The following is a 25,613-nucleotide window of genomic DNA, read 5'->3' on the forward strand; positions in this document are numbered from 1 at the left end:
GGAGTGGTATGCTCAGGTTGGGATCCAAGACGTCGTGCTCAGAGGCCGTTTCACAAACAGCAGTAATAAGCAGCGTCGCGGACTTAAGCAATAACAAAACATGCTCAGGCCAAGTTAAATAGTACAGAAAAACACGCAAGACGAAATGTAAAACGTCACTTACATGCGCGGCTGAAATTTGGCGCCAAGGATCCGTTGGAACACCACCACCGCGACGACCAGCCATCCGCCGTTTCATTCCGAAGTTCACACTTTCACGAAGTCGTTTCAGAGTGAGGCATCGATGAGCGCACTCGATTAAATAATCGATGAGAGCTACGGAACTTTTCTGAAAACAGAGATGAGTACCAACGACAAAGGGAACGACCGCTGATTCGTGCGGCAATAGCCGTCGTCGTCTTCTCCGACTCGCAGAGTCGCAAGGAACGCAGGCAGGCTCAAACAACTACGAACACGTGACACTGTATTGAGAATAAAAGCAACAAAACTAAAAAGCAACTGCTTGGCTTCTCTCCTCACCACCACTCCCCCCTCACCTCCCCTTTCTCCCTGTTTTGCAGCGTACACACTTGTCTGTCCGCTATTGTTCTGAGTTCGGCCTTGCTCCCTCCACGGTCAAGCTCGCGTAGGAGTCAAAAGACCGGACGACCAAGGGGTGTCTGTGTGTGTAAGGGGGGGGGCGGGGAGGGGGTAGAGAGGAGAAGGGGGGAGGCACCACTTTTTGTAAGAAGATAAGATGCTCCCAACTTTCGACAGTTCCCCACCTCCTCCGGGGAAAAACGGAAGGGTCCTTTTGTGGTAGCTCTTGAAAGGACATCGGACTGAAAGAAGAAACATAGCCGCACCCAGCTTGAAACCGGTTACCATCATAAAAAAAAAAGAAACAAGCGCCAAACATTTTTTTGTTTCTTGACTTGCAGGCACCTGAGAAAGAGACTAACGTCTTCCGTGCGGGTGATTGCGCAGGGTATATTTAAGCCATGCGGTTTAAGATAGCATAAATCCCAAAGTTACCCTCCTTTTACACTCTTTTTTTTTAGTGTGTAGACTTGTAAGGCGATCAAATTGACGGGAAAATACTTCTCAAAGCATTGATGCTATGTGACAGCTGTCGTAACGGCGTCAGAAAGTTTTTCATTGCACGAGGAAGTAATTTGATCATTTTAGTTGTCTTTGTGACATTTTTTGCATGTTTGGCGTATACTGCACGAGACATGTGCGGTCATCTCGGATCGGAAGCTCCGCCGCGCCCAAGAACGATGTTCTAACATGCGATCACCCTTTGACACATATGCGATCAGTTGCAAACAATGCCAGGGCCACAACTACACTAAAGTTGCTCCAACTGGGCAGTCGCTCCCTGTACCACTCCCCAGCGTGCTGTATGGTCAGTCAGCATCGACCTATTAGGTCCATTTCCAAAACCTTGCTTTGGAAACCGCTGGATTGTCGTTTGAGCATATCTTCTTGCTCGGTCCTGCGAACCAGCCGCTATCACACCGTTTACAGCTTATCAAGTGCCCCTATTTCCGCTCCGCTCTGTCATCTCACGCCACGAACCCCTGCGGGTCAAATCGGTGACCGGAGATATCAGTTTCCTGCAGATGTAGCTGAGGAGTTTTGGGTCTATGTGCCACGAATTTTCGCCACTTCACACCCTATCATCCGCAACGAATGACTTGACGGAGCGCATAAATATCACGTTTACCAATGTGTCTTCAGTGTACGTGACTGCAGCTCACAACTGAGGCATCATGCTGCGTTTTACTTATGCTTTTATTACTGTGAAGCATGCGACACGAGCTGCAGCCCTTTCTTTCTTTTGTATGTCAATCCACCTTTATACATCCTGGACAACTTGCCGTTTTCATCAAGCGATGATGTTTCCGTTCCGGAGACCTTGCTCTTTGTCAAAGAAGCAGCGGACAATTGCTTTGCATGAATGCTTTAAGGCATGCTGCGATGAGCGCCTTCGGCACGTCACCTATGCTTGGAGCGAAGTTCTCTGGCTTTGGCGACTGCTGCGACGACGTTGCCTTCACGAGCTGATTGCTGAATGCATCTGAATGCAATTACTCAGTTATGGAAAAAGAGTGTTTGGCCATTGTGGTGGGCACTAACAAATTGCCGGCCCTGCCTGCATGGTTATTAGTTTGACGTCGTCGCGGATCACAACGCGTTATGTTGGCTGGCCTCTCTTAAAGACCCGTCCTGTTCCCTCGCTCAATTGGCTCTCCGCTTTTAGCAATTTGACATCCGCTTATATATTGCTCTGGTCGTAAACACATGGACGCCGACGCTCTGTATCTTTCTTCCCTATCCAGCGACACTTCTTGCTCCACGGCGACTGATTCCGCCCTCTCATGTCTAACCATCGCTGATATGCCTGCGGGGTAGCGCAAGGACATGTGGCTCGCATCTATTATTGACATCATGTCCTCTTCCCCGTACACTGCGCCTTCTCGATCTTACGCCATCAAGAACCACACTTTGCCATACGAGACGGACTTCTCTGCCGCCGCATCTATATTCCTGATGGCCGATAGTGGCTTTTCGTTATTCCCCGCCATTTACATTATGAAACTAGGGCCTCTTCGTGCCGACCTTCAGTGGGCCAATCCTGGTAGGGTGAAAACGTTTCGAAGAATGTCTCAACGCTTCTAGCGGCGTGACACGCATGATTATACTCGCAAATACGTCCTATCCTGCACCGCCTGTCAGCGCCACAGGTCGTCCACATCCCCTGCTTCTGGCCACTTCAAACCACTTTCATGCCCGGCCAATACTTTTGATCGTGTTGGCGTTGACTTTTACGGGCAACTTATCTGCATGGTCTCCGAGAACCGCTGGATTATTGTCGGCATCGACCACCTCACCCGGTACGCCGGGACCGTCGCCCTATCCTCCTATACTGCCCGTGATGTTGCCCTGTTCTTGCTACATCATTTTGTTCTTCGTCACGGAGCGCCGCATGAGCTGCTGAGTGACAGAAGCCGCTGCTTCCTTTCCAACGTCATTGAAGTTCCACTGGCTGAATGTCTCATCATACATCAAACCACCAAAGCCTATCACACTTAAACTAACTGGCTGACTGAGCGCTTCAATCGCACTGTCGGAAATATGCTCACGACGTAAGTTGACGCTGATCAGACCAACTGGGACGCTGTTCTTCCTTTCGGGACGTACGCACAGAATACCGCCACTATGTCAACAACCATCTTTAGCCCTTTCTTTCTCCTTTATGGATGTGAGGTGTTCACGATGGACACTATCTTACTATATCGTACTAACTCCTCCGAGTGGACTCCCTTTTCAGACATTGCTAAGCAGGCGGATGAAATGTCGCTAGTTGGCCCGCAGTTTTACATTGGACTGCCAAAAGCATCTTCACGACAATAAGACGACACACGGTTTTTTTACAGGATCCCTTGTTTGGCTCTGGTTTCTTGGCACCCCACCAGGATTGTCATCAAAATTTCGAACCGGACCCCTACCTCATCTTTACTATACCTCCCCTGTAAATTATATCATGGAGCCACTCACTCCCTCTTCGGACATGCTTCATCGAGGTCGCGGAACTGTACACGCGAGCCACCTCAAAACGTACTACCACCTGCCCCTCTTGCGCTCGCCATAGGTCGCCAGGGTGGCTACTCTTCGCTCTTGCGAAATCGTAGTGAAGAATGTGAGGATATCACGAAGACGAGGATGAAAACGACAAAGTGCCCCTGCTCGAGCTCGCATGTGTGTGCCTAGACTGACTGTGTTCGTTTGTTTGCTGTGCAATTTACGGAGGGTTACAATCCCTGCTAAACCATTGACTAAAACCCCTTTCACTACTAATGAGATAATTACTCAGCGCTACATAGGAAGAAATACTTAGTGAAAATGCGTATGTTTTATAAGGTTATACTATTGTATACACTCCTAATTGCTTCCACCTCCTTTACGAAGACTGCAGGCACAACCAGTCATCTGCTCGATTTTATTTGGCATTGCTTGCAAATGATTCTCGATAGCCTGTTTGGCTCCAATTGTTCGATGACGCTACTCTTCTTCTTATCAATACCATCATTTACCACACTGCGCCACTACGTAAATCTGGAAGTCATTTATCTCTTTCTAATCGCTAAAAGCTGAAGTTGTGCAAAATAGGCTACGTGTGATAGTGCTTAACATTGTATTACCACCAATCAGACGGTAATAAGGGCCAGTGATTGGGGATAAAATGAAATCATACATTCTCTTGCAGGTGGACCATAAGGGCAACATTGTGTCGTCGTGGTTAAGCGACGCTGTGAAGGCTATCTTTGAAGATCGCGTGCTGGGCTGCCTCCCCGGTGGCAATCCCGACTTGTTTACAGAAGTTCCCGCGATGGAGGTGGCCTTCGCTGCTTGGAAGCGGAACTTCAAACATGATGACGTCCGCCTATCCGAAGTAAGTAGCTTCCAAATTGGACTCACAAGGGCGCTGGAATGCATTGGAACAGATTGTACATTATCTGCTTGTGCATGATTTTACGAATCCTTGTGAAGCGAGGAATTTTGGAATTAGGTTTTCTGAAAAGTGGCTTTACTTTGTCACAGTACAAAAACAAGAGGAAATTATTGGCTGTCTAAAAAGTAGCAATTACTTATATTGTAAGGTGAACCAGAAGTTGAATACTGTCAGTGCTATTTTTGTCTAAATAAAGGCCATTATCAAACAACAGCAAGCAGAAAGCGGAGTGCGTGGCACACTCTTGGCCGCCTCCAATACCGAATATCGGCTACATTTATCTATCAATTTTTACTCGGCAGTACGCCATATTCTTCCGTAGGCAAATGTTTGGCAGGGATGCAAGAATGATTCTCTTTCCTGTTCTTTCTTACTACTGTTCTGAAGCCTAAAATCTACTGTATCAATTGAAAATATCAGGTGCATTGGGATAGCCGGCGGTTATGTCGTTCTTTCGGCTGTATCATTAGACCGATCCCAACTGCCGGTTTCACGATGCCACCGCTGTCGCCGTGCATGCTGGTACATTTAGTCAACCGGTCGCTCCAGCCGCCTGGACAGCCTGCGCGCCGTGTTTCCGAACAATTTTAGCTCGTGTGTATGCCGGAGCTCATTGAGAAAATTCGCCTGTCTTGATCCTAGGCACTATAACAACACATAGGACATACATTACTCTACCTTTATGTATTTAGGGGATAGCCTATACAGCGCGTTCAGCCGAAAAGCCGTCGATGTTGTTGAAGTGTAGTCGAAGTAACAGTTGTCGGCACCGCTTGTTGGAAATAAGGGGAGTGCGTAAAAAAAACTATACCATGGTAACTTGTTATACTAGTTGGTGTGAGATAGGCGATGACGAACTAATTGGAATCAATGTGATTATTTTAATAAATAAGTAAATAAAATTTTGGAAAATGGGTGGTTCAATTGTGTGAAAACCAACATAATGAAAAGCCAATTTGGTGATGCTCACTTAAACAATTTAGCGTAATTAGCCACATAATAGGTTGAAACAACTGAAAATTGAAAACTTGTGTGTCCTAATCTTTGAATGAAAAGCCAGTGCGTGATGTTGAAAATTTGAAAATGAAAATTCAGAATGTGTAATTGAAAAAGAAAAGCGAAAATTCGAAAAAGGGGGCTTCAATGGCAGCGAAATTCTCAGAATGAAAAGTCAATGCCTGATCATGCTAATTAATAAGATGTATTGTGTAATTGATTAAAATGTTTAACAGTTGAAAAGAGTACAAAATTAAAAAAAACCGGGGTTATTTTTATTTTCAAGGGGCTCAAATTCTGTGACTTTTTGCTATACCATGCTAAGGAAGAAAATTGAGTGTGTAATTGGTCAATTCAGGAACTGGAATATTTTAAAGTGCATGAATTAGAAAAAGTGGCTTAAAAGGTGTCAAACACTCGGAATGAAAAGCCAACGCTGATGATGGTAATTAAAAAATTTAAAGTCTGTAATTAGTTAATCATCATCATCATCATCAGCCTGATTATACCCACTGCAGGGCGAAGGCCTCTCCCATATTTCTCCACTTAACCCGGTTCTGTGCTAGCTGCATCCACTTGACCCCTGCGAACTTCTTAATCTCATCCGCCCACCTAACTTTCTGCCGCCCCCTGCTACGCTTTCCTTCCCTTGGAATCCAGTTTGTTACCCTCAGCGACCATCGGTTATCCTCTCTTCGCACTACATGTCCTGCCCATGTCCATTTCTTCTTCTTAATTTGGGTGGTTCATACAATTAGTTAATACAATGAAATAAATAAAAAGTAAAAATCCTGAAAAGCGGGTCAAGTGTTAAAATGAGGTTATTTCTTATTGGCGCTAAATACAAAATTAGAGTGTGTAATTGGTAAAATATTTATTTAAATAATTGAAAATATTGTGGTATTAGAAAAGGCAGTTCAGTGGTGTCAAACTCAGTTTGACAGCGTTGAACGCGTGTTTTCCTGTCATACAATTATTAAAATGTTTAGTTGATCGCTTACACTAATTTTTTTCATTATCGTCATCAAGCACTGACCTTTCATTAGAGTATTTAACCTTTTTCATACTTTTCTCAGTTTTTCTTTTATTTCGAATAAATAAGCATTGAATTTTTGTCATATACATTTTAGCACGTTTGAACACCATTTTTATATTTTTCATTTTTATTTCATTTGTTTGGCCAATTAAGCACTTTAAATTTTTGTTATTAGATCATCAGGCATTGGATTGTTGTGTTTTTTTTGACATTTTCAACCCTTTTTTCCAGTTTCTCATTTTATAATTGGTTCTTGTAATTGTTTGATCAGCGACATAATCTAAAATTTTTATTAGCATTATCATGCATCGAATTTCATTCTGAGAATTTTGACACCTTTGAACTCCTCTTGATCTAATTAGTTCATTTTTTTTCATCATATAACAACAATAACTAAATAAATAATTTCTTTAACTCGACATCGCCTATCGTACACCAATCAACCATCAATCACCAGAACCACAAATTACGATCATACGATTTTTTGTACGTAGCCGTCGATTATTTCAGACACACGCTTCGCAAATGATCGAGGCTATTGGTTAAAAAACTCTGAAAAAAGGACACTTAAAAGGCTTGCTTTGCATGTAACAGTCACTGTAAATTTGTGAAATAAAGACAATAAATTTTTTCCGGTGGTGAAGTATGAGAAATGTGCTTTGAATGCCTGCAGAACGGTGATTGCAATAGGGCAGTTGCATGTGGGCGCGCTGACTAGCCGACAGCCGACAACAAACATGGCGGTGGTGCAAATTCCGGAAAACTGGCGCATGCGCAGATCGATCGATGGGTTCGGTCAGTTGATTATATCAGGTGTTTCGGAACAGTCGGCTCCTCTTATTTAGGAACATACATTTATGGTGTAGGGAGTACTCAGCACCATATTTCCAGTACTCGTGGAGAGCAGACAATGGATGATGTTAAGTAGTGAACGTTTTAGATAATATTCGAAATTGCCTGTATAATAATTGGGCGTCTGTTTCCGCTGAACATTTGTAGCAATCTGCCGGCAACATGCATGACAGTGGTATTCATTTACATTTAACGGACGACTTCAGCATCGGTACATTAAACTGTGACTCGACCAGCTATGCATAGATTGACTTACTGAAAAACCATGGCCTTCAGAAGGTGAGTAATGCTCCCAGGAATTGTTCAGTGACTAGCAATAGAAAATTAGGTCATATTAATAATAAATCCCAAAGCTTTTAATTCATAACCGGAACCGTAGCATGTGACATTTGAGATCTCCGCTATTTTTGTTCTTGAACTAAGGTCACCCCCACAAGTCAGAGCAGATGGCCGTCTATGTATTGTCCTTATCACAGTATTCCTGGGAAGATATTGATACTCTTAAATCAGTCAGTACCAAATGCATATCATTCGCATATGCCTTGGTAGAGCTTATTAAAGCAGGAAAAGCTCTAATGCGTTTTTACTTAAAAGGGACTAAAATCAAGCTGTGGATAATCCATAGTTTTTTGGAGTCATTCCCGCACAAGAACAATATATTTAAGAAAACAAAACAACTTCATAACAATGCATTGCTGGAGGGATACATAGCGTAGAAAAACATCAGCTAAGCTTTTAATCCAACTCAAGAAATGTTATTTTGAAGCTAAGGTAACACACTCCGCGAATAAGAGCGCTACGACGGGGAAAGTTATCAGGCAGTCTTCAGATAATGACTCCCGACCAAAAAATATATGGTGGCAGTAGTCTTCTGAGCACCGTAACAAACAATGGTAATAATAAGCTACATTGCCCATAAAATAGGTGCAGTTCATCTTCATTGTTTCTCAGCCTCATCAATGAAGCAGCTGTAGCCTCGATTTTAACACTACAACACACTTAATCACTCAGTCACGCTGATATTTTAGTTAAAATTCTCGATACAATTTTAGGTCACGTAACGCCATCAATATGCCATATAAATAATGTTTTCTTCTAGACAGGCGGCTTCCATTCAGCCCTAAACATTTCGAAATAGTACCGACATTTCATAAATATGATAAGCTAAAAGTAGAGAATTACCATCCAGTATCTAATATATCACCTACGTTTAATGTTATGGAAAAGTTTCTTTAGAGACGTCTAAATATTTTTTTCTGCAGAATGATATTGTTAAAGTTTATTTACAAAGTGGTTCTGCCCCTTAGCCTGATGTGCTAACCAAGATATAGTGAGCTTCCTCTTCTTCCACATCTATTCGGGAGAGCCTCTTTTTGCACTTCCTTGTTCTCTTCTGTTCGCATGCCTGACATTTCCCCCTTGAAGCCCCTGGGCGAGAGTGGTAGCGCTTCATTCTTGCGACATGAACTACCTGTGTTTTCCGAGAGGGGCGACATTGGGAACATTGGCGAGACACGACGTAGTTCAATTCATTGATGCGTTTGAGTACAATAAATGGGCCTGTGCAGTGCGACAACAGCTTCTGGGACAAGCCACGCTTGCGGAGAGGTGTCCAGAGCCAGACTAAGTCGCCGGGAATGTAAGAGACATCCTGACGCCGACGATCGTAGCGCTGCATAGAGCGGTCCTGCGAGGCCAGAGTGCGTAATCGGGCGACCCGACGAGCCTCTTCAGGGCGGCAAAGGGTGCTCGAAACAGACGGCTCGGTGTCGGGAGAGAACGGCAAAATGGTGTCAAGAGAAAGTCGAGGCGGACGGGCGTAGAGGAGGAAAAATGGACTATAGGAAGTTGTCTCATGCTTCGAGGTGTTATAGGCGTAAGTAATGAAAGGAAGCACGTCATCCCAGTTCTTGTTCAGCTAATCAACATACATCGCAAGCATGTTCGTCAGTGTCCAGTTTGTACGTTCGACGAGGCCATTTGTCTGGGGATGGTACGGCGTAGAGTGGCGCAACTGGCAAGTACAATAGCACAGAAGCTGCTCCACAAAATCTGCCGCAAACTGGCGGCCTCGGTCACTGATAATTACACGAGGAGGCCCATGACGGAGGACGACAGCGTGGAGAAGAAAGAACGAGACGTCAGCGGCGGTGGCGGAAGGGATGGCGGCAGTTTCACAGTAACGCGTGAGATGATCAACGCACACGATGACCCAGCGATTGCCTTGGACGAGCGGGGAAACGGGCCTATGAGGTCAACACCCACTTGCTCATATGGTGTGGTCGGTGGTGTCACCGGATGTAAGTGGCCCGGCGGAGAAGTCGTGGGGAGCTTGAACCGCTGGCACTGCACGCAGGAGTTCACGTAACGCTGAGTCGCATATTTGGCATTCGACGCATATTTGGCCAGTAGAAACGTTCCTTAATGCGCGTAAAAGTCCTGGCAAACCCCAAGTGCCCAGCTGTAACGTCATCGTGCATAGATTGTAGAGCAGAGGAGTAGAGGCTAGCCGGAACGACTAGCAGAAAGCGTGCACCGCCAGACGAGTAATTTTTTCGATACAGCAAACCATCGCGAATGCAGAAAGGGTTCGCAGATGCCGGATCACGAGCTTTTTCAAAAAGTGATACCAAGTCTTGATCTTCTCGTTGTTCTCGCTGGAAAGTGGCAAGATCCGGAAACTGTACGGGAACGCCGGCAAGATAGTCGTCAAAGTTGTCATCGCAGAGGGTAGTTGCGAGAGGCAGCCGCGAGAGGCAGTCAGCGTCAGCGTGTTGGCGGCCACTTTTGTACGACACTGTAAAGTTGAACTCCTGAAGGCGTAATGCCCAGCGGGCCAACCGACCGCAGGGGTCGCGTAGATTCACCAGCCAGCAAAGTGAATGATGATCGGTGATGATTGTAAAGGAACGTCCATAAAGGTACGAGCGAAACCGCTGTACGCCAAAAACGACGGCAAGGCACTCTTGCTCCGTCACAGTATCGTTGCGTTCACTTGCTAAGGGTGAGACTTGCATAAGCGACAACGTGTTGGTTTCCGTCATGCCGTTGTATGAGCACAGTACCCACGCCGATGCCACTTGCGTCAGTGTGGAGTTCAGTGGGAGCTGTCGGGCTGAAATGACGCAGTATGGGCCGCGAGGTAAGAAGAAACTTGAGCTGACGAAACGCAGAATCACATTCAGGAGTCCATTTGAAAGGAATATCTTTCTGCAAGAGGCATGTGAGGGGGTAGGCTACGTCAGCAAACTTAGGGATGAAGCGTCGAAAGTAAGAGCAAAGTCCCAGGAAGCTCCTGAGTTCTTTCACAGACTTGGGCTCTTTGACGCAGCTGGCAGCTTCAGTATTCTGTAGGTCAGGCCTAACACCGTCTTTATCAACCAAATACCCAAGCACAACGATTTGGCGTTCACCGAAGCGGCACTACTTAGAGTTCAGCACGTGACCCGCTTTCTCCATGCAGTTAAGGACCACAGCTAAACGGCTGTTATGCTCGGCGAAGGTCCTCCCGAAAATCACTACGTAATCTAGGTAACACATGCAAATTTGCCACTTCAGTCCACGCAGAAGAGTGTCCATAAATCTTTCAAAGGTAGCCGGAGCGTTGCATAGGCCGAAAGGCATCACGTTAAATTCATATAACCCATCAGGAGTCACGAATGCCGTCTTCTCCTTGTCTTTCGGATGCATCGGTATCTGCCAGTATCCGGACCGTAAATCAACCGATGAAAAGTTGGAAGCTGAATGGAGGCAGTCAATGGCATCATCAACACGCGGGAGCCGGTAAACATCCTTCTTGGTGACAGTACTGAGGCGGCGATAGTCGACACAAAATTGCCAGGTGCCATCTTTCTTTTTCACCAGAATCACAGGGGCGGCCCTTGGGCTAGATGATTCCTGAATGATTCCTCTTTGCATCATATCACGGACCTGTTCGTCAATTATCTTACGTTCTGAAGGTGAAACACGGTATGGTGTCTGTCTAATCGGGTGTGCAGACCCAGTGTCGATCATGTGATGGGTGCGGGAAGGCGGAATCGGTGGTTGCTGATCTCGAGCAAAGTAGAACATGTCCGCATGTTTCATAAGAACCTCCATCAATATTCGGCGGTCGTTGGTGGGTAGCGATTCATTTATCATAGACTGAAACTGGGAATCAGTATGATCAAGACGTCTAGTTGAACGAGCAACGCTGTCACTGAACGCGGCGATGTGCATAGAAAGGCGTTCTTCAAAGTCGGCCAGTTTCAAACCACGCGGTAATACGGCAGGTTCATTGGTATGGTTGACAGTCCAAAGCGTTGCACGGCCCTCGTTCACTCGAACAACGCTGCGGGGCACCAACACACTCTTTTTGTCACCAGAAAGGGAAGCGGGTTCCACCAGAGCGTCGAAGGCATTGGGAACCGCACCTGAAGACACAACTGGGACGAAGATGGCGGACATCGCAGGAACGACGGTATCCTCGAAGACAGAAAACACTTGGACCGCCTGCGGCGGTTCTTCTATGAGGGTCGATCGAAGGCTGGGGCTTATTGATATCTCGCAACTGTTGAAGTCGAGAGTTGCGCCACACTGCTGTAAAAAGTCAACTCCTAGAATAACGTCGTGCGTAGAGCGAGGGATCACAGTAAATTCAGTTCCAAACTCGTGTCCAGCCACCGCTACATTTACATAACAAATACCAAGCGGAAGCAACGATTCTTCCCCAACACCTCGAAATATGACATTCTATCCCAGCCAAACATAATTTTGCGGCCGAGACGATTCTTAAAGTCTAAGCTCATCACGGAAACTGTAATAACACTTCCAAGCGGTTCTTCAGCATAACGACCGATAGAGGAATTGGCAATATCGATGACCTGGCGACCGCACCTCCATCGGCCGCACACGCTAGTTTCCCGGTGGCGGAGAAGAACGGCTGGGAGAAGGCGATTGTCGGGAGCGGCGGGCAGGAGGAGTCAGGCTGCGATCAGAAACTGGTGAGTCGTTGCGTGGTGGTACGCAGCGGTAGGAGCCCGTAGGAGGGGGATAGGTCGGGTCACGGACTTCTGGACTCACGGTAGTACGGCGATTCCACCATTGGCGCTGGTAGCGTGGTCGCGGGTTCCGGCGGCGGCAGAATCTGGATATGTGGCCAAGCATACCACAGCGGTAAAGACGGGTGGTTCACGAGCACGGTCCAAAGAATAGTCCTCGGTAACAGGATCGAAGCGATCAGCAAAGTCCAGCCGCTGGGGTTGTTGCGGAGGAGGTGGCGCCCTGTAGTGGGTACGAGCTGGGGGAGCAGGACCATATGAGTCGTTTCGGTGGTCACGGACGGGAGGAGGAGTGATAGAACGCCAAGAAGAGCGCTGGATGGGAGCTGCCTGCAGGGAGCAGCTATCACAGGGGATTGCACTGCGGTTCACATCTTGATGGCGGGAGAGCTCATCACGGACAATTTGGCGAATCATGTCGGCCAAATGCGGAGGCTCATATGGATGCTCGTGAGAATCCACGCTTGCAACAGTGCTCACGTTAGGCAGACGGCCGAATTTCGGGGTTATGCGACGCAGCTTTAGAGTTTCGAACGTACGACAGTGCTTGATCACGGCCGTGGGAGAATCTAAGTTTTCTTTTGTAATTAAAAATTTATATACGTTCACCGCGATGCCCTTTAAGAGGTGGCCAACTCTGCCTTCATCAGATAAGCTCGGATTCACCGCTTTGCAGTGTTTTAGGACCTCTTCTATGTACATTGTGCATGTTTCACCAAGCCCTTGGGCTCGCTGGAATAAAGTCTGCTCAGCGCATTTCCGTTTTGCCGTGGTATCCCCGAAACAATTTCAAATCTCCTCTTCAAAACGCTCCCAGCTCGTTAAGGACGCTTCATGGTTCTCAAACCATGTCAGGGCTGTGGAGTCCAAGAAAAAAAAAACATTTGCCAGCATTACAGTGGCATCCAAGCGATTGTGCTTGCTCACCCGCTGGTAATTGGTGAGCCAGTCGTCCACGTCTTCGCCAGCCTTGCCAGAAAAGATCCGCGGCTCACGGTAATGCTGCCATGCGTGTGCCGCTGGACCTGGCTGCCGTGCATCGCCGTCTTGAATCATTGTGGGTGTCAAAGGGGGGAGCCCAGCGAGTCGTCGGCTCGAACGAGGTAGAGAGGAATCCGTGGTGATCTTTCAGCACCCTCCACCACACTGTTAAGGTTTATTTACAAAGTGGTTCTGCCCCTTAGCCTGATGTGCTAACCAAAATATAGTGAGCTGCCTTTTCTTCCACTTCTATTCGGGAGAGCCTCTTTTTGCACTTGCTTGTTCTCTTCTATTCGCATGCCTGACAATATATTAAATGGCTCTCAATATGGGTACACATAGGGAAGATCGACTGAACCCGTTTTGGTAAAGGTCACATAAAATAACCCTTCAAAATGCGGAAACATTCTTTCCACCATTGGCATATTCATTGATGTTACCAAAAATTTTGATTAGTCAAGTCACATGACTGTATTAAGATATGATGAACCTACTAAGAGTTTCTTTACTGACAGCAGGATGTGGTCTTCAAAAGAAATGCATCAGAACGATTGAGCGCCAATACTGGAGCGCCCTAGAATTAATAATAGCCCGCTTCTATTCTTGACATATATTAATGACTTTTCCATGATATCTCAAGTAAACTTTAACCCTATACTCCTGAAAATGAAACTGTGCTTGACGGAATGGCTGAAGAAGCATTGTCCAAATTGTCTTCATGATTATATGCCAAACCCAACCAACAGCAATTGTATGATCTTTTGTGCAAACAACACTCGTCTGTCTAAAAAGTGCAACCTTTTCTGAATACCTCGTGTCCAGAAAAGGTAATGAAACAAACTTTCTTGCAGTTACCATCGACCAGCAGTTAACATGGCACTCACATGTGCAGCAAGTATAGTGAGAAGTTTGTAAAAATTTACCAGTTCTAACGTCTTTGTTAATTCATTTATCGTTTATGCACTTGCTGTTAGGTTAACGTACAGAAATAAGCTTTTTCCACTAAAAGTTGTGCAGAACACTGCACTGCTTAGGATATTGAAGCAGATGGGTAGGTTGTGAAAAGTCCGCCATTCTTCTGGGTTGTGGCAGCGTCGGGTAGATTCGGGGTATCGCGTCGGGAAGGGCGCAGTCGGAGCTGCAGCAGCTACCACCGGAACGGTGGGCTGGACAGATGGCTGTGCGGACGGCTGACCAGAGCTGAGGCTTACGCTCGCATTAAGGCCCACGTTCGCGAATTCTTGGCGAACGACAGCTTGGATCAGTGCTATAGTAGCATCCGCCGGCTGAGGTGTGAATGCGACGGGGGCCATTGCCTCGAGCTCTCTGCGAACGATCCTGGTCAAGTTTGGCTCGCGGGACGGCTGCTACAGTGTTGGCAGAACTTCGCACGAAGACGTAGCAACTGTGTTTGGCAAGCGGTCGAAGCGGGGAGCAATACGACAACGTTTAGCTTGCTCAAACCACCGGCATACCTCGAGGACGGAGTCGACCGTCGTACAATCTTTGCAAAATAGAAGGTTAAAAGCGTCGTCAGCAATGCCCTTTAAGATGTGGCCCACCTTGTCACAAACGGGCATGGCGCTGTTCACTTGGCGGCATAGAGCTAGTACGTCTTGTACGCACGACAGATATGATTCGGTCGACGACTGTGCTCGCGATGTCAGGTCCTTTTTAGCGCCGAGCTTGCGTCCGATTGGCTTGCCAAAGAGATCCCGAAGCTTCTCTTTGCACATGCCCCAGGATGTTAGATCTTCTTCGTGCGTCTCGAACCAGACGCGCGCCGTACCAGCCAGGTAGAAAATGACATTTGCAAGCATCAACGTTGCGTCCCATCGGTTGTGCTTACTGACTCGCTCGTACATAGCGAGCCAGTCTTCGACGTCGGTGTCATCGGTGCCGCAAAAGGTTCCCGGATCACGAGGCTGCGCAACGACGACAGTGGGCGCTGGTTGTGCCGCTGTAGAGGTAGCTGCGTCGGACTGCATAGTTCTAGCACCAAGTTGGCGGCCACTACGGAGATCCAGCTTGTGGCATTGGTGTCTTACCCAGCAGCTCCACCAAGATGTTACGAGGCACGTGGAGATATTAGGAGGCAATGGTACGTCGTAGCCGCAACAGTTCACCGTCGGGGACACACTCACAGCAGAACCAGACGTAGCTGCAGCGTCGTCTTTCTCTACTAGCCCAGCACTTCGTCATCGTCTCTTTCACTGCGTACCGTAACAATATTTTTGAATGAACGCCCATTTTCATTTCGCATATCCACTACTGAATGTTATACCCTTTGAACACAGCACTCATCACCGCGTTCCCTGTCTAATGTTTCAAAATACTGAGAAACATATTCAATTTTCTGTCAGTATCAATTCAGCAACATAGTATTATTTAGACTACACGCTCACTGGCAGCTGCGTTACAATCATAGATTAGAACTAATTACAATGTGTTCCCATTTACATATACTGCTCTTAAACATTGTAATGCTCTGCGGCCAGGAATAGAAATAATCAATATTATTGTTGGCTCGCGCAAAGAACACCGAAACGAGCCGGAAGTCTCGGTGCCAACTGATTTACTTTTTTTATGCACCGGCCCCTTCACGAATGGCCGGTCGTCTTCGGCCGGCCATGCTTGGCTATGTTCCACTTGCAGCGCCGTGGGCTAGCTGGGGCCTACTGCGGGAACACTAAGCTATTAAGGTTGTCAAGGCGCATTTAAACATAATCTTGTTATTAACATGATTCTATAACTTTTACTTTGTTAATGTATAATTTCTACTCCCGAAGTCCATCCCCACTCACTGCTGACAGCTTGCATTTATTTATGGAGACAATAATAATCCGAACCCTTCTCACATGTATGAGTTCCGTTAGGGGGGTAAAAAAGACTATCAATCATGTTTTATATTGCTACGAAGATGACGAAGCGGGCAGTGGCGCGGGGCGGAGTGCTCGCGCCAGGCCCGCGGGCTATTAAAGCATAATTCATCGTCACGTCATTATGTCGTTCTATTTCTGTTGTGTTGCCGTGTTACGTCGCTTGTCATGCCACCTCGTAACATTTGGTTGGAGGTGCGGTTCATCACCATCCTCGCCTTGGACCGTTGAAGCCAACCAACCGTACGCCGGGCCCATCTGCCCAAAGCCTATGGAGATCGCCGCCCAGCTCTGCCGCAGCCCTTTTTGCTCAGACCCGACCAGCCGCTCTCCCCAGCCTCGTCCCCAGCCCTTACCACAACACACGATGACCATGAAGAGCCCAAAGCCGACCCTACCGACCCTACCAACCCCACGACGAAGCGACCTCACGACCACTCGAGTGAAGACAGCACCCCCGCCCAAGCCGTTCAGCGCGTCCATGAGCCTTGGCTTTCGGCAAACGGGGAAGATTGGACTTGATGCTCCGGTGCAAGCATTCTTCCCATCTTCGCATTCATTGTGGTGTCTAGCATTTCATGTCCCAATCCTGAGTCTGTGTTCATCGTCACGTCATGCATTGGATTTCTAGCAATCGATCGGGATGATCGCTCGGTGCCCTCGGGTAGTGCTACAAAGATGACGAAGCGGCCAGTGGCGCGGGGCGGAATGCTCGCGCCAGGCCCGCTGGCCATTAAAGCATAATTCAACGACATGTCATCATGTCGTTCTGTTTCTGTTGTGTCGCCGTGTTACATAGCTTGTCATGCCACCTCGTAACAATATATACGAGTAGTTTGTAGAATTATGAAAACGTAATTTTCTTCGAAACTATGGCTTAATGAATTATGACTATCTTTCACTAGAAAATATATATTAGAAAAACCCGTGCTCTAAACAACGGCCCCGCCCCCCTAGCACACGGGAGTTTCTCTGTCAGGATTGTCTCCAGCAGCGTGCAGAGACGAGCGCCGTAGCGCGAGGGGGGGGTGGGGGGTGGGGAAGGGGGCGTTGCAGCCCAACCTTTGATCACTGTATCAGAAGACCTCTCTTTAGAAAGTAAGGACAGCCGTTCATAAGATGCTTTATACATTGCAGCAGCTGCATTACATTTCATGACATTATGTCCAAATAAGGGCTTGGTCTTTGAAAATCCTCAGAAAGGCCGTGGGCACCCATCTGCAGCACGGTTTTAGATGAGTAATATGATATCTGGTTTGCGAAAATATATTTCCGAAAGTAAACTTAGGAGCAGTTGACAAGCGGCAAGTAATCATCAGCGCTCAATATGCTATGCATTGCCATCTTATTCGGTGTGCCAATAAGAAATGACACCTTTATACGGCGACATATAGAAGGTTTGTGGCGTTCATTAGATATTTCTTGTCTAGAAACAGGAGACACGTGGGGCTCACAACAGCCATGTGTTGCGAAAGTCGTGTTCGACAAACGCTACCGCACCGGTTGCGTTTCAATGCAAGCAAAACGACAGGTTCTTGTGTGCTCTGGTGTTTAGAGTGCGCTAACACCTGCAGTGGTCGTAAATACGCAAAGCCCAGCACTACGTTATTCTTCATGGCCAGAGTTAAATTCGGACGTTGGCCAAAAAAACATGTTTCACTAGGTGCATTTATGTTAACCAGACCGCTAGCGCCCCGGAGCAAATATGCATGCGATCATGGATTTGCGCGTGGCCATTGTACTTGAATCTCAATTTAGTTCAATTTCAACTAGGTTAAATTTTGCGTGACTCGGGCTATCTTCATTGAGACCATCAATCTGGGCACGATCTCTTATTTTGAGCAAGAAAAACCGACATCATCTGCCATGCATCTTTCGCGTAAACAAGCCAGCTGCTGCAGAGAGGCGCGCGGCATTGCGAATCATCAAACATACAGCGCTGTCAACGAAGGCGCATTCTTCTGACAGTATGCGCCAACACGGCAACTGAAGTGCTCTTTTCACACTCCCATTGTCGTTTCATCTCCCCGTCTCTCTCCCTGTCAAATGCTTTCTGATGCCTCTCGGCTGAACGCACGGCAATTTTGCTAACCCTTGCATTTCCAGATTGAGCCTCTCTGTTTACGTCTGTTTACTTTCGTCATAACAGTGCCTGTAGCTGAGCGGTTATGATGTGAAATATTTGCGCCTTTTTGCAAAGTGCATATATTAGGAACTCTTACCAATGAGCTAAACTGTGACCTTTGTTTTAGTATTTGCTATTCGCATATTTTGAAGGGGTAAAACAACCAACGGAAAAACACGCGCGGAAGGAAGCAAACGACAGGACAAGCGCTAACGCATGTATTTTATTGCAGGCAAACCAGCAAATATATATGCAAACGAACATATGCACAGAAAAAAAAACGTCAAACACAGCAGCTTCTCGCAAAACAAGCTGAAGATAATCAATTTCTTCCTTAACACGTTTTATTGACGTGTCACTGTCACACTTTTTCCTCCTCTTCGGGCCAGATTTTGTGGTACTTTGCTTGGTTTGGGAATAGCCTACCTGTATGCTCCTCCAGGCTACTGAATTCAAAAATAACACATGTACTGCATACGATGAAATCTCGGGTATCCTGCACATGATATGGAACTGCGAAGGGCACTCAGCCAAGCGGAATGGGAGGCAGAGCTGGCCCACACGGGTCTCTGAGCAGCGCAGCCTGCTCACCAGGGCCCGGGAGGCAGCCCAAGCAAATGGTATCCTGAACTGAGGAAATCGCCTGCGCAATTCCATTAACGAATTAGAGTTTGCTCTCCCCTCCCCCCACCTCTTCCTCACCTCTTCTACTAGTTCTCGCTCCGTCTTGATACGACCCCTGTCCAGTATCTTAATCTCATTCAGCCATGGCTCACACGCCCCGCAGTTCGCGCGACGCTCAGCTAAATTGGTTCCTCCAGCTCATAGCACCTGCAAATTACTTCCTATTCTGTGGGTAAAGCAACAAGCAGTTTGTCTTATATAGGCCTTCCTGCACGTCAATGGAATCGCATGAATAATTCGTACACCTGTTGACAAAGTATAGTTAGCATGCTTCTCATTGCAGCCACACTTTTTTGGTTACCACACGAACTCGGTAACCAAAGTCAGGAAAGCTTCTTTGTTACTGAGAATGGCACTGATACGCCATCTCGGCTCTCTACCTTCTTCATATTATAAGCAACCACAGCAGGCTTGAAGGGGTGCCTTCTAGTGAGTTTGCTCTCAAAACCATGGCGGGCCTCGTTTTTCGAAGATGGTCCTCCGTCAGAGATACAATGACCTCTCAGGGCTGCCCGGTGGACGTGCATATCAAAACTAGACTCCAGAACATTCGAGCACCACTTCGTAAGAGCATATCCCTTTCACAGACTCGCGACAGACCTCTTCAGCGTTTTGAGTGCGGAGACTCGTAGCGCAGAACGTCTTTCTTTGCTCGCCGAGCCTACTCCCGACATACATGTGCCTCCTTAAATAAAACATCTGACACTACATCGAACCCTGTTAAAAGAGTTCGTGTGTAAACTCCAGTCCCTCCCCATACTGCGTAAGACTGTCCGAAATGCTATCCACGGTGTCCAAGTACCTAATGCAATCAAATATTCTAGCTAACAAACGTTTTCAACACGTCCTTCATAGAAAACTAATGAAGAAGTCTACAAGCCGCCTTAGCAATTGGCGCTCCAAAGATGGGTTGGAAAAGAGCGCTACCTTTTCTAACATAACCTACAACTGCTTCATTACTACAAGGAAGGATGCTACGTCATGCTGGCGTGAGGGAATTGCAGAGAAGGGCGGAAGATTCTATCCACAGAAATTTTAGCGCAGTGAAATCTAGTGCAGAGTGAAATACCCAAGTTTGCTACAGGCCCATGACCTTTTCAAAGGCAATAATTCAAAAAGAACGTGTGTATCGTCTAGGGCGATGCTCCAGTGGATATATATTCTATGTTGATGTAAATTTGTTTTATTCCCTGCCTACTGATTGTAGTCAGGTGTGCTATAGGAGAAGGCAGAGCGGTAAATTTTATGAATTCTTTGGGGTTTATTGTGGACAACTTACTGAGTATTCCTTAATTGCATCTTGGAGCTACTTTCATCTTTTTTTTAGATAAATGTTATCTACGGAGACACAGTATATGTATTGGATCCTGCGTAGTATATATTTGTGTGAACTTCTTTTAGCTTCTGTTGGCCATGCGCTTAAATAATGTTTTATTGGCAAGGTAGTGTTGAACGGTTTTTCTTGGGTAGAAGATTTTGTTTTCTTCTATACAAAATAAATAAACTCAGGTACACTCAAACAGTGGGCAGTATTTTTACACCTTTCAGCAGAGAGTGAATGAAATGGCTTCTACTCACGCATTTTTTTTACACGGGTCGATGCAGTTTTTAGAGGTTGTTTTACTTTAGTGTTGTAATATCTATTTTGTGATTAGGCTCCATGGCCACAAAAGGGCTTATCCTCTAGGAGTCTGCGGCCTAAAAAACAGCGGAGAGGTCTGTCGCGAGCTTGTCCGAGATCCGCTCTCAGGAATTCGTGTCTCCATACTATGCAGTCTAGTTTTGATAAGCAAGCGGACCTGTTAGTTACGGCCGGATACTCCTGCGCGTTCACTGTGTCTGTGACGAAGGCCCTGCTTCGAAAAAAACAGCATGTTCAAACTTGTTGTTTCCGTAGATCCCAAGGTTGCTCACAATGCGAAGGTGCAAAGCCGACATGGCATTGCATTGGTGATTTTAGCCCCAAAGGAGTTATTCCGACTTTGCTCACACATTTTGTTCGCAGAAAAAAAAGAGTGGCTGCATAAGAAGCATGCTAAGCAGTTTGTCAGCTTCTGTACGGAAGATGCCTATGAGATTCCATTGGCATACGGGAGAGCTTATATAGGCCGAACTGGGCGTTGTGTTAATGAACGGGCAGGGGATCATTTGCAGGCGCTACGGGAGAGAGGGAGCAATTTAGCGGCGCATAGCGTAAACTGCGGGGCGTGTGAGCCACGGCTGAACACGATTAAGATACTGAGCAGGGATCGAGGCACGTGACAACTATTAGAAGGGTATCACATGAGCTAGAAGGGGAAAGTGAGTCGCGGAGACATCTATATAGCTTTTGAGGGCAGCAATTGATTATCTTTTGTTATTGCTCAGGAATCCAGACAAAAGGAGGTATTGAACCTCTTGAGGGGATCGTGATCTCGCAGTGGTACATACAGCATTAGATTGCGTTTTATCAAAAGCCTGTGGATTCGACGTCTTTTTCTTCGCATGTCTCAGTTTACCAATATATTTGCTTGCGTGGCGTCAATTAGATAAGCTAAAATTTGGCGCTTGTCCCGTCGTTTCCTCTCATGTGTGTTTTACAGTGTACTTGTTTTTCTCTCTCCAAATAAATTTACCATCTAGTATAGATACAAATTTTGCTAAGTTACTATTCACGAAGGTAGGACGCTGTACTATATGTCCTATCTGTGAAGTCAACACAAGGTATGTTGTTGTGACCTTGGGTCAAGAACGCTCGGGGGTTTTACTATAGCTTAAATTTTGTCTCCTATCTCAAATTCGCTTCCATTCTTGATTGAGACATAAATTCAGGCGCCGGAATGTTGCGATCTCCGTAACGCTCCCACAGAAAACTATGTCTGCAGATATCGCTGTAGCGTTGCCAAAGCACGAACAACTGATTCTAGAGGGCTATATAAAGCATATTCTTTGTTATTCTGATTGACAGAATAACGACAAAATACAGCTAGAAACGACAAGTGTTTGGCATGTTATGAGCATAAGCCTGAACATTTTATTTGCCTTTACTCCAGCTGAGTACCTGAGTTTAGCTGAGTGTAATTCCTGTCTGTCGCAGACCATGACCGAAGAGCAGGTCTTCTTCATCACCGCGTGCCTCCTAAGCTGTTCGCAGACGCCCGCTGACAACCTGTACGGCGGCGACTGCAACAAAGCGGTGGCCAATTTCGCACCATTCGCGGAAGCCTTCCAGTGCCGTCCAGGATCCAACATGAACCCAATTACCAAGTGCACCTTTTTCGACTAACCGCCAAGCTGCCAGCGTCCTCTAGCGCTTCATCTTTTTTTTTTCTTCACGCATTATTTGATAGAATATTGGCAATGTAGCGTGTATTTGGGATGGTGAATATCACGCGTACATTTAAGTTTTTTGCAATATTTTTGATATGAACCATCATAACCTCAACAGACATCGTCATATAACGCTGAATCTTCACGAAGTGTTGTTTCTCAGCCACTTCGCACTACGCGGATTTCCGATGTTCATTTTAGGATCGTTTTCGTAGCACGTGGCGTTGGGTTAGCAACGCATTTTTATTGTCTATAATCTCGTCGCAGCGGCCGCGCCTGATTTTATGCGAAGGACTACGCACCAACTGATGTGTTTAGCATGAATTTCTTTTATGCCATTTATTGCAAAACTTTCCAGATAGCTCTCATATGTAGGTATTGAAGTGTGAAAGTGCCAACATGTTGACCAGCCTGTAGTTGAACCTTTAATGAAGAGGCGGGCGCGGAGTTATGTTATTGCATTCCAGGCAAATGTTTTGCTTCTCATATTGCATGTGTAGTGAATACGCATTTTGTACGAAGGCTGCTCCCAAGAGTCGGAACAATTTTAGCAACGGCTTTTGAAACGTTCATACTAGATCCGCTGCAGCTGGACGATTGAAGGACTCTTTGACTATTCGTGCTGCTGCGGTTAGGGTTGAGAACATTGCTATCTGTTCATTGGTGAGACTTCAACGCTGACTGCGATCAAGACAATGCAGGAGTGAATGCAGCTTTGGGAGATGCCTGCACAGGATGATAGCGCCTAATGAGATGCTTCCGCTTTGAAGCCTGATAAAAACAGTTGACCTCGGCGTGCCGCACTATGCCAGTAACTTTATAGGGGCAGCCTATTTTGCCATTACACTGAAGAAGGTTTCATCCTCTTAAATGCATAATGTTTGGCTTGATTGTTCACTTGCTTCTTGACGCAATAAAATAACATACAAAAATAGTGAGATGTACAAATTGTTGGGAAGTAATTTAAATAAACAGCAGCTCGTATTGCACTCTTTTCTGTAGCGCTGTGGTAATACCGGATGCACAGCAGCCACGACGTCGTGCTCGCAATCGATGACGTACATGTACTAGCCTCGGCGTCACTCTGGATTGGCAGATGGGGCACCCAGGGTGTGGATACCAATGTTGAAATTGAGGCCACTTTCTGATCACTGCCGGTGTTAGGGCCACCTAAAATCTTATCCTCCGAAGCGCCACCTCCTCTGCACGGGTTAGACTGCGGGGGAGGCTTACTCCCCGGAGGTATCAGAGCATGTGTATAGCGTCGGAGGTGTTCCTTTCCTGTCAAAAGTAGTGTAGCATTGTTCTATATTATGAGGTTCGGCGATGTCGAAGTTGAGGGCGACCAGCCGGTCGCAGAATCCGCCTGGCTTTGAGCACTTAAAAGGTCGCGCGGAGTTCTTTCAATACGAATTGGCTGTGGTATGCATGCCGCTAGACTGTGTATGTTTTGGCAGACTTCTGTGCTACCTCTAACGCGTCTAAGTGGCTTTGCCACCTGGGCATCAGTGTGTATAACAATACGGGCCGTGGGAGGTATGGGAATGACGGTCGCAGAGCGAATCGCGTCTTGCACTGCAAGCAGTTCCGCATAAAAAGAAGACGGAGTTTCCGGTAATTGAAATTTTGATATCCTGTTCAGTGAAGGCTTGCTGGGGCAGTGAACTGCAGTTGTAACTTCGCATGCTTGGATGCTCGCGTTGGCGTAAATTTTAATGAATACTTGTAGCAAGCGGGTGTCTTCTTCCATAAAACGCTCTCGAAGGGAAAACGCCGTTTCCTGTGCTCTAGGCCGTCGTAAATCTGTTGGCTTGTTATCGCTCAACTGTGCAAAACGCCAAGGCGGAAGAATTGGCACTGGCGGTGGTAGAAGTGAATGTGATTAAGCATAAGCCCTCAAAACACACGTTGCATAAAGGAGGATGGCCTTAAGCCTGCTTGCATCACGTCGTTGGTGCACAAGTTCACATATTGTGTTGAGCTGCGAGTTTTCGTGGAGTGGTACGATTGGTGTGATGCGCGGGAGGCAGGTGATGACCCTCATTTCCTCTCGGTTTATAGCTTCAAGGCGATCCCATTTTGCCCTTGTTGAGTGCTGGGATTGGGTTTGATAAAGCGCGGCTGCACAACTACCGGCGCCAACTGTCTTGCAACATCTGAGGGAGCGCCACCCGTTTTTGGAGCAATGCGTCTGATCAGACCCAGAGTCTGTAACGCCTGTTTTTTAGCCGGAAACACCCATGAAGTTCCAGTTCCTCTACTCCTGAATTGTTAAACGCAATATTTACTGCTGAACTTTCCTGAAGTGGGGTTCCGGACAGATGTAGACGAATAGATGTTGCCGTTGGTTTACTACGCCCCCAGCGGTTGGCGACTGATAAGAATGTAGTTTTACTGGAGGAAAGTTCAAGGCCAATGAAAGATGCATATGTAGACGTAATATCTAAAGCTGATTGCAGGGCAGCGGATTGAGTCAGTAGGTCGTTGTATGTGCTCCACACCGTGATGTCATCAGCGTATATTACGCATTTAACATTTGAAATTCCATGTAACAAGCCATGGAAGGGCGACAATTGTAATATTCAATAATGTTGGTGACAACACTGATCCCTGGGGTACGCCGCGAAGAGGGACTAATAATCGTATGGCATCACCACTTAGGAGTATTGCAAATTATCTACATTCAAGGAAAGACTTTACAAACGTTCCCTATGTGGTAAATGGAGCATGTCAATACTGGTAAATGGGTGGATGATAGTACTGAGGACGCCAAGACAGCTAACCCGTCTTCTGTGTCTATATATTTTCTAAAGCCAGTTTGGACTGGGTGATAGAAACCCTGATGTTCAAGCCAACACGAGATTCGTGTGATGAGCATTTTATCAGCAAGCTTGCAAATTGTTGGCGTTAATGATATAGGTCGAAAGTTGCTAAGGTCTGTTGGCGTTTTCCCCGGCTTTGGAATAGGGATTACAGTAGCCGATTTCCAGCTCGCTGGTACATCGCCGTCTAGCCATACCTTGTTAATGGTGTCAAGGAGTTGAGAAAGTGCATCACCACTGAGGTTCTTGTAAAGAAGGTATGTAATGGAGTCTGGACCAGGCGCTATCTTTTGGTTGGCTTCATATATAGCTGCAATAAATTCGGGCATGGAGCATGGGATCGCGTGTCCCTTAGCGTTGGCAGCGGATGGAAGCTTATCGATATCGGCTGA

The 25,613-nt window shown here is 46.5% G+C and overlaps 1 protein-coding gene across 1 annotated transcript in view; it reads left to right on the forward strand.

Annotated features, from left to right (window-relative positions):
* The window catches only part of LOC146177388 (endothelin-converting enzyme 2-like), a 43,548-nt gene extending 21,193 nt beyond the window's left edge, over positions 1 to 22,355 (forward strand). Inside the window, exon 5 of the mRNA XM_084581543.1 lies at positions 22,167 to 22,355. Coding sequence (XP_084437669.1) covers positions 22,167 to 22,355 — 189 coding nt within the window. The remainder of the gene's footprint in view (positions 1 to 22,166) is intronic.
* Positions 22,356 to 25,613: the final 3,258 nt, after the last annotated feature.

The sequence above is a fragment of the Amblyomma maculatum genome, chromosome 10, assembly GCF_055883805.1.
Source record: "Amblyomma maculatum isolate TAMU_Amacu chromosome 10, ASM5588380v1, whole genome shotgun sequence".
Lineage (NCBI taxonomy): Eukaryota > Metazoa > Arthropoda > Arachnida > Ixodida > Ixodidae > Amblyomma > Amblyomma maculatum.